At 54.1% G+C, this 9,285-nt stretch overlaps 1 protein-coding gene across 4 annotated transcripts in view; it reads left to right on the forward strand.

Annotated features, from left to right (window-relative positions):
- LOC104402150 (tropomyosin alpha-3 chain) overlaps window positions 1-9,285 on the forward strand; it is an 11,669-nt gene that overhangs the window by 1,167 nt on the left and 1,217 nt on the right. The window contains exons 3-8 of one of the 4 annotated variants that reach the window (XM_010009948.1): window positions 150-220; window positions 1,583-1,658; window positions 2,113-2,175; window positions 2,324-2,393; window positions 4,166-4,244; window positions 8,974-9,040. In XM_010009948.1, coding sequence (XP_010008250.1) covers window positions 150-220; window positions 1,583-1,658; window positions 2,113-2,175; window positions 2,324-2,393; window positions 4,166-4,244; window positions 8,974-9,040 — 426 coding nt within the window. Of the gene's footprint in view, window positions 1-149; window positions 221-1,011; window positions 1,088-1,582; window positions 1,659-2,112; window positions 2,176-2,323; window positions 2,394-4,165; window positions 4,245-8,189; window positions 8,296-8,973; window positions 9,041-9,285 lie in introns of those variants that run through there. The other 3 variants (XM_010009945.1, XM_010009946.1, XM_010009947.1) reach the window with 3 other exon arrangements.

The raw sequence follows: 9,285 nt of genomic DNA on the forward strand, positions 1-9,285 counted from the left end.
GCAGGAGAGCCTGGCTTTCAGAGAGCTCCATCCGTGTTCCCCTTAGCCAAAAGACTCTGGCAGCTCCAGTGGCTCCTGCAGCTGTTCCCTTTAGTGCTCTGCAGAGCCTGCAGGTACAGAATCATCTTCACTTGGATTCTCTGTTCCAGGTTGCTCGGAAGCTGGTGATCATAGAAGGAGATCTGGAGCGTACCGAAGAGAGAGCTGAGCTTGCAGAGTCGTGAGTAATCTGCTCGCATGTAACTGGCACATCTACCTTTGCATGGGAACTAACAAAGCATTCCTAACCTTGTTACACAAGGCCTGAAGCACAGGGTGAGTTTAGATCCTCAGAAGAATGGCTTGGAAGCACTCTCCTGCTCACAACAGGATTAGGTCCACTGAGGTTGTGGAGTTTGCAATGATGTGACTTGCCTTGTAGCGGAGATGTCCTGCCCCTTCGCATGGAGGGACTCCCTACTTAGCCAGGCCAGAGAATCCTTCTCCACTGAGGGGTCACCAGCACTGCTTTGTGTGTGTGGTCACAAGATCCTTACACATTGCTAACAGAGCACGTGAGTGCACAGTACTTCTCCTGCAGCAGCAGCAGAGGCCTCCTGGGCTGGGACTGAAGTGGCATGGGGGATGCCCAAGGGCAGAACTGGGGCTGAGCTTGGTCTTTGGCCTCTTATCCTTTGCAGTAAGCACTACAGACTTGTGCACTGCTGCGCAGTGAGCTGGGCTGCCTCTGCTCAGAGCACACATGCAGACTGGTGTTTGGCCACCTTTCACATGTCCGGATGCTTTAGCTGATCCTTGAGGAGCTGGTCAGGTCCTTTCTGTGCTCTGGGCCTTGTCTAACAAAGTTAGTGTGTTTGCAGCAGTAGCTCTGTGCTTCCTGCCCAGACATGCATGTCATGACCATGACTTCTCTGTGTTCTTCCCCTTCCCCTCTGTGGTGGTGTGTTATTGGTGCTCCTTTTGACCCTTGTCCCCACCTGGCTTGTGCCATCGTGTGACCGTCACTAACAGTCGTTGCCGGGAGCTGCGGGAGCAGATTCGAGTGATGGACCAGCACTTGAGGTGTCTGTCTGTTGCTGAAGAAAAGGTACTAACCTTTCCCTTCTGGAACCATTAAACCACAACTCTCCTGGTCTTCTTACCCACGCTTCTTTCCTCAGCTTAACTGCATCTTTCTCCTGGAATGTTCTGTCCTCTCTGCCCATCTGTGTTTCTGTCCGAGTGGTGGTGAAGGTCTGTGTGTCCATCAGAACAGGTTCCCTCCTTACAGCAAACTAAACACGCAGTTTCTACTTGGAAGATTCTAGGTCTGGCCGAGATCTGTGCTCACACCTCGGCTGCTCAGCTCAGTGCCCTGTGCATGTGCTGGCAGAAGACTTCTAATACAAACTTGGAGGCGGGAAGGGAACTTGCTTTCTGCAGAAGTGCCTCAAAGCAGGCTCCCATCCAGCCTGATCACAGCCCATCTCCTTAAGAACTTCCTGCTCTTCCCTGCACATGGATTCACTTCTTGTTTCTCCTGTCTTTCCCTCCCACTTCCTCTTTGCCTTTTTCTCCCCCCTTTTTTTACAAAACCCCACAGTAAATGTTCCGAGCTGGAGGAAGAGCTGAAGAATGTCACCAACAATCTCAAGTCTCTTGAGGCTCAGGCTGAGAAGGTAGGGCTGGGTGTCCAAGGGCCAGAAACGTTTCTCTTTTGCTCAGAGGGTGTGTGACAACAGAGCACCCACTGGGATGGAAATGACACAACTGCAGCCTTAAGCAAGCAAGGAGACCTGTGCCTGCTCTCCCAAGAGCTAACGGATTTCAGTGCAGGGCTCCTGTTGACTGTAGGAGCTGTGGGGAGCCTGACTGCCCTGCCCTGCCCTGGGGCAGACTCAGATCAGCTGCTGGGATGAGAATTTGTTTGTGCCCAGGTTCGTTCTGTGCATGGTGTGGGAGTCCTGACCTACTTCTCTTGGACTAGGGTGGGGATGAGCAACTCTCATTTGGAAGTTTCTCTGGGCACGTGCACTGCAATGGAGGAGTTCAGTCTCCCTCTGTAGCTATGGGAGTGGGAGGTCGTGGGGCTGCTGAGGGCTGCTGGTTGCTGACTCCTCTCCTTTTCCACAGTACTCCCAAAAAGAAGATAAATATGAAGAAGAGATCAAGATCCTGACTGATAAACTCAAAGAGGTGAGTGACCATGTCAGGGTGGCCCCGCTGGTTAAGTGAGGAGAGAGATGTGGAGGGCAGTAGACTTCATGTCCTCAGGCTGATGCCTCTTGTAGCCCTCTGCTGTGCCCCAAAGCTGTTGTACTAATGGGCTTGCTTCTGCCTGCAGGCAGAGACCCGTGCTGAATTCGCTGAGCGGTCTGTAGCCAAGCTGGAGAAGACCATTGATGATTTGGAAGGTACATCTTGGGGATGGGAGGCCCGAGAGTATGTGCTGAGGAGTGGGGAGCTGAGGAAAGCTCCTTTCCAAAGAGGCGGAGAGAGGAGACGCTGCTCTGCTCCTCACTGCTTGGAGGCAGAGTTTGGTTGTGCTCCAAGGTGAGGCTTGGTGCCTCTGGGCTCGAGCCGTGCCCTGTGTATCTGCTGTGAGAGTTCCCTGGCTGCGCTGTGGCAGGTCTCCAGCTCTCCATGCAGACACCTTGCTGTGTCTGACTGATAGGGACAGACAGCACGGCTGGGGTGCCTCGGTTGTGATGTCCTCAGGAGCGTAACTGGCTTCCTCTGCTCCAGCTTCACCCAATTTAAGGAAGGAAACACCTGAACTCCCCAGGAATCTCTTATAATACCATACCTGTGTGCAGGATCTCACGCAGGTGGCTGTCGTGCTGCAGGTCAGCCGCAATAGTCAGTCTGGAAACAGCACCCCTCAAGTCTCAGACTCCCCAGTGTCTGTCCTGGTTCAAGATGAAATCACCACAAGCCCCGTCCCTGCAGTGTGGTCAGCCTGTGCCAAGGATGGCTTCCCTTCCTTCTCCTGTTCCGCTTTCACAGGGCTTCAGAAGCCCTCCTGAGGCCAGGCACCACAGAATCCTACCTTGCCCTAAGCCATGGAAGGAGAAGGTTCCAACTGCCTCCCTTAAATGTGGGGCTGTGGCCAGATTCTTCTGTGGGTAGCTGTGGCTGGAGTGGTGGTGCTGGTAAACCAAAACTCCTCCAGGCCTCCCTCATTGACCACAGCAACGTGCCTTTGGGCTTTTTGTGCCAGGTCTTGGGGATGGAAACCCACATCCTACTATCTGGAGTCACTCAGGAAGGGTTTGTAGCTAGAAATAGCAATGGTGTCAGCTGAGCTATTCCAGAACCACAGCCAAGAGCAAGCCCAGCCAGGGCAGGCTTTTACTTGGAACTGCAAAACCTCCTCCAAATCCCTGTATGCTTCCCCTGGAAAGACACTGGCTGAGAGCTGGCTCTGGCCTCCAGCCTTGCTGCTGGAGTGACTTCGTTTATGACAACTGCCTAGAGTTCTCTGGGCCTTGGGAAGCTGTTGACAACATTCCCAGCTGGACTGGAGCCTGGGCAGGCAGAGCTGGGGCAAGGCTGCACCAGCTCTTGTGCTCAAGGAGTGCATGGACACGAGTCTCAGGACCACCTCCTCCTCTGAAGGCCTGTCTGCTCCACGCATCCATCTTACCTGATGGAGAACACCCGTGTGGCCTGTCTGTTTGGCTCACCCTGCCTGGCTGTGTCCTACAGAGTGGGAATTCCCTCTGATGCCCAGGCCTACGAGGTGACTGATTGCTCCCAAGCCTGGTTTTGTACTGAAGGCTAAAGGGGAGAACAAAGCCCCTCCATTGATCTGTGCCTTCCTTGGGTGGAGCAAGCTTCTCCCTAAGTGGATGGAGCTGCCCTTCCCTGCTGCTCCCCCTGTCAGTGGGGTTTGCTGACTTAGCTTAACTGTTCTCACAAGCTGTTGTGGTTTGAGGTCTTGGCTCTGCTCCCCTTGGAGCTGGATGTAATCCTGGAAGGCACTTGCTGGTCATGCTGTCCTCAGGCTGTTCAAACCCACCCGTTCATTGTCAGGAACTAATCTGGAGCTGGGATGGCTCCACATCTAACTTCAGTTTCTCCAGTTCATGAATCCCATGCTGCTTTTCCTGCCTCAGGCTGTTGGAAGAACTCCTCTGCCTTCCCTCATTGTTTCCCTTTTGTTCTCCTCCTCGACATCTTCTAGATGAGCTCTATGCCCAGAAACTGAAGTACAAAGCAATTAGTGAGGAGCTGGACCACGCCTTGAATGACATGACTTCCATGTAAATATGAGCTGGCTGGTGTTTGCCTCTTGCTTCAGCAGGCTTGGTGTGCTCTGGTCTCCAGAGGTGGACAGTCATGGCACTGTCGCGTCTTCGTTACTTCTACAGATCCCTGCCTCCAGCACTGGGAGGCTTTCCTGCAGCATGCTCTTCTCCAGGTCCTTGTGAGCTGCATGTGTAACACTAAGTGCTCTACTGGCCTCAAAAGGTTCTGACTTGAACTCTACGACTTGCAATTCCCAGTCCTATTGGAGCAGGCTTCCTAAGGTAATGTGGCTTAGCTTGCCTGCTGGAGCCACTGGGCCATGGTCTCAGGATTCCTCCCGGAAGAGGCTATGGATAGTGCTCGAGTGGATTCCTTAGGAATTGCCATTAACAGGCTTGAGATGGGCTGGATCATGAGCTGATCTGTGGAAGTAGCTGAACTCGTCTAGTTTTGCCACTTTGCTACTTGGCTTTGTGTTGAGGTGTGCAGCGGGTTCTGCTCTAACTGCTGCTCTGCACAGTCCTGCACACTAACCAGGGAGAGGCCAGGGACCTGCTCTGCAGAGGAAGACCCTTAACACTAGTGCCTGAAAGCTCCCTAAGCAAAGTTTGCTGTGCACAAACACGTGAGTCTCTCTTAAAACGAGTGTCTTCTTCTGTCTCACACAGATAAGTCTTGTGATTCCACACTTTGGATTTGCCTCTCTGCTTGGTGGCTTGTTCTGCATCTGCACCCTGTGTTCACGCTCTCAGCACCTCTCTCTGAATTCCAGTGCCTTTTCCCAGTCACTGTCCACAGGGCACCCCTGCGAATGAATGCTGTAAAGACACTGAAGCTTGACAGCACTTGCACTTGCTCCTAAACAAAGCTCCCTCTGTTTGACCCGATGTGCCAGACACGGCTGTGCTCTGAGGGGCTGCCCTTTCCATGGCTGGCTGTAGCTGGGAGTATGTTGTTCTCATCTGCATATCTTGTGTGGAGCCATAAGGCTCCTTTTGTATTTCTCTTGCCCCTCGCTTGAGCATGATGTCACCTTTTCTAAGGAAAGCAATTCTTGTATAGATGGAATAGAAGGGCTGATGCTTTGGAGAAATGGGTTTCTAGTGATCACTTGCTGCTTTAGAGTAACTGTTTCAGTGTTGCCTTCAAACCAGTGTAACCCTCATCACCCTTGGCTGAATACACACACTTCATTCACGTGCTAGAGTTTTCCCTTGGGCTCTTTTCCTGGCTCACGGATGTTCAGCCCTGCCTGCAAATGGGAGGCTGGGGCTTGTAGCAGGAGCTCCTTGAGCTGTTCCTGCTTCAGCCTGGCTGAAGACATTGCTCACAGCTGCCTGTTCCATAGTGTTCACTGGCATTCCCAAGTGCTGGCTTGCAGTGGGAAGTCACCATCCTCACAGTCACCAAGTCCCTGGCTGGGTGTGCGAGCTAATAAATGAGTGAGCTGTGGCTGGTTTCCAGTTGGACAGGACTGGTTGGGTGTGAGATGCTGCCAGAGGGGACAGCGAACCTTGCTTCAGGAATGGAGGCAGGGAACCTGTGCTTTGCCAAGTCCTCTCCGTGCAGGGTGCTGGGATCCTGCTGGGAGTGTGGAGCTTCCCACTGAGCGCTGATGTGCATCACCACTGCTGCTCTGGTTCATAAACACTGCTCAGCCTCTCGTGACTGTTTGTGCTGCCTCTTGGGTGGCTGTCACATATTTTCTCCTTTCTGGCTTGGTTCATCTGCCCCAGAGCCCGAAGAGCCCTTCGTGAGCAGAGTCCTGATGAAATGGGACATCTCCCATGGTTTCCTCAGGTTTGTGCCACTCTCTTCTGCACACATACGGCACTAACAGCGAGGGTAGCCCAGACATGCTGAGCTGCCCCAGCCTGTTCTCACTCTTTGTCCTGGGTCAGGGCTGTCTGGTCTCTGCTGGGCCTGGGGGGGACTTTCACAGGGTTACAGCTTGGAAAGCTCTGGCTCTCATTTGGTATGGGCAAGAATTCTGTGCCCTGTGAGCACAAAGCAAGTGACCAAATCTGCAGCTGGATTAGAGGGTCTAGATCCTGTGTGACAAGTGTCAGGGTGTGGGGAGGCTTCCAACTGTCAGCTCTTGTTGTTGGGGTTGTCAGCTTTTCCCAGGAGGAAGGTGGCACCGTTTCACCATTGTGCAACGGACTCTTTCCTCATGGGGAGGCCCTGGGAGTGGTGGGTTTATGACTTGCCCTGTGTGGAGCTGGTGGCTCTGCCGTTGCACAGGGGTGTCGTAAGCGATGTTGTTGAAGGCTGGGCTGTGGCAGGACCGTTGCCCTGCTTGGTACTCCACGCTGGGTGGTGCACGGGTGGGTGGGTGCTACCTCTGCCCTGGGAGGTACTTGTGATCACACTTGACTCCCATCCTCTGCCACTCTGGGGCTGGAGGCTGGCGTCGGGGTGCTCAGCTCAGAGCCAGCAGGGAGGCCAGAGTGAGCCCCTAGCAGCAGCAGCAGCAGCTGATGTGCAAGGCAGGCTTTGGTACAGGCCAGGCTGGGATGTACCCATGCCACATGCCACAACTTCTGGTTCGATTGTGGTGGGACATAAGTTGTTGGCTTCTCTGGCCTTTGCTTGGTGGCTTTAGAGAAGGGACAAGCAGCATTAGTACCCTCTGTGTGAGGTGCAGCTGGAGTGGGTGCTGGCGGGAGTTGGGTGAAGGTAGGCTTCCCCCCCCGTGTGTGGCTGGGGGAGACACTGGGAATGGGCACGTCCTGTGGCTGCTCCGTGTGAACAGCTTGACTTTACGCAGCCAGGTCTTGTTCAAGAGCAAGCTACTCCTACGTTGAAGGCAATGAGGAATGGTGTCGAGCCCCTGCAGAGGCTGCCTGGGGTTTCTAAGCACTTGTAGTACAAGGATTTGAGAAGAAGGCCAAGGATTTGAGAACACAAGAGTTGCTGTGTTCTGTGCTCGCTCGTCAGGCAGAGGCTATGTGGATTGCTGCAGGTTGTGAGGAGGAGCTCTGCCAGGCTGGATCTGACCATTCCAAAGGCTGGCACACTTGCATGTTTGATGCAATAAGGGTTTTTCACTGCCTGGAATTCCCCTAAAGCAGGAATTGGATTTGTCAGGCCGGGAGGACCCTGCTCCTGTGCATGGGCAGAGAGAGATGCAGTGGCTGGTTGTGACGGGCTGCAAGGACAGGTCCGTTCGCCATCCAGCCCTAAGAGGTGACCTGTCCTGGGAGAGGATCAGGCTGGTTCTTGCTTGCCCTGGAGCTGTTGAGGAGCACGTGTGCTTGGTGCCAGCCCTGGGGCTGAGCCTGGCTGCTGCAGCCCTGTGGGGCTGCGAGGACAGGGCCTGGCTGGGAGGTGAAGGCTCTCGGATGCGGTTGTACCCCACTCACTGTTCTGGGACAGACCTGGAACAGGAGCCTGTGCTCCAGAACTTCCTCTGTCCTGTCCCCGAAGCAGACTCTGCCTTCAGGCCTTGTCTAGATGTGGTGAGCTGCTAAGTGAGGCCCAAAGGTATGTCCTTGGAGGAGCGTCCTCCAGGTTCAGGTATGAGGTGCTGCCATTCTGTTCTTCTGGTGTCCCCGTTAAAACCCCACCAACCCCGTGCTGTGTGGCGTGGCACGCTCTGGAAGGTGCTTCTGGTTCACCTGTGGTAGGACTACTTCTTCCTGCAGCGCTCCACATGCTTAAAGCACACCCTGAGGCTCTCTCCTGAGCTGAGTCCAGCCCAGCCCGCAGGTTCTGATGTTCTCTTCCTTCCTTTGCCTTCACAAGCCCATTTCTGCCCACGCTTGGGTTTCCTCTGTGATCTTCCTGAGCTGGAACGCACGTTAGGAAGATAAACCCTTGTCCTCCTGGCTTCATCTGTGTCATAGCCTAGATGTTATGGACACAGCGTGTTGGATGTGCTCAGCTTGGTCCTCCACTAACCTGCCCTTTCTCTCTCTTTCTCTCTCTTGTTTCCCCTGGTCCCGTCGCTGCTGCAGAGCGCCTGTACAGCCAGCTCGAGAGAAACCGCCTGCTCTCACACGAGCTCAAGTTAACGCTGCATGATCTGTGTGACTGAGGAGGGGGCCACTAATCCCATTAAACGTGCTCCCTGCCACCACCACTGCTGTGCACCACAGTGGAATCCTCCCATTCGTGGCTGGCAGACTCGCACACCTTTATGCGCTTGTTGCTATTTAACGGGGCCCTTGAATTAATCCTCTCATTTACTTCAGATTTACTTTGGGTTTAGAAAGATAACCTCTGTTCTTAGTGAAGGAACCCTCGGGCTTCACTCTTTCTTGAGCACTCTTGGTCCCTTGTCCAGGGGTTCCTGCCTGGCTCTTCCATGGAATCAGAGTGGCTGCACCCCTGGGAGAGGACCGGGGTGAAGTTAGGCTTATGCCTGCTAAAAGCTGTCTATCAGGTGCTATGACTTCATGTACTGTTAGCTGAATGACTGTAGGACTTCCTGCTGCATGGAATGATGGCTTCTAACAATAAATGACTGACTCCTGCTCTGTAAGACACTTTGAGTCTTAACCTAGAAGGCTGAGGGGAAGCGGTTGTTCCCAGGGCCTGACGTCAGGACGGGTTGGGAAAGCTCCTGGACATCCTTAAATGCACAGCATGAAGCTGTGTCTTGGGTGCCTGCAGGGAACCTCTCAAGGCTGCAGTTGCTGGTGCTCTCTGAGGGCTGCCTCTCGCTCTGTGCACTGACCCTGATGATGCTGGGGAGCAGCCTTGAGGATCTGCCTGTACCTAAAGGACATCTTTCTACAGCCTGTCTGTGCCGTGTCCCAGCGCGTGGATGTCCTCAGTGATCAGAGTGGGCTCACCTTTGGAGTAAAGCCTACCTAGAGCGCTCCTTCCTGGTCTGAGCTCTCCTCCTGGCTTAAGGAACATGTGAGAATTGCCTGCACTGTCAGGCAGAGTTGCAGCACACTTTGCTCCTCCTCGTGAAACCAGCCTCTCCCCGCTGTCCTCGAGGCATGGTTCTCTGCTCCCCGCTGCTAGGTAGTGATGGTCTTGGTGACCAGCTTGGCATCTCTGTGCTGGGGAAGGGGGGCACAAGCAGCTGTACCTGCGGGGGGG

This window comes from Nestor notabilis, unplaced genomic scaffold (genome assembly GCF_000696875.1).
Source record: "Nestor notabilis isolate BGI_N333 unplaced genomic scaffold, ASM69687v1 scaffold16462, whole genome shotgun sequence".
NCBI classification, from domain to species: Eukaryota; Metazoa; Chordata; class Aves; order Psittaciformes; family Psittacidae; genus Nestor; species Nestor notabilis.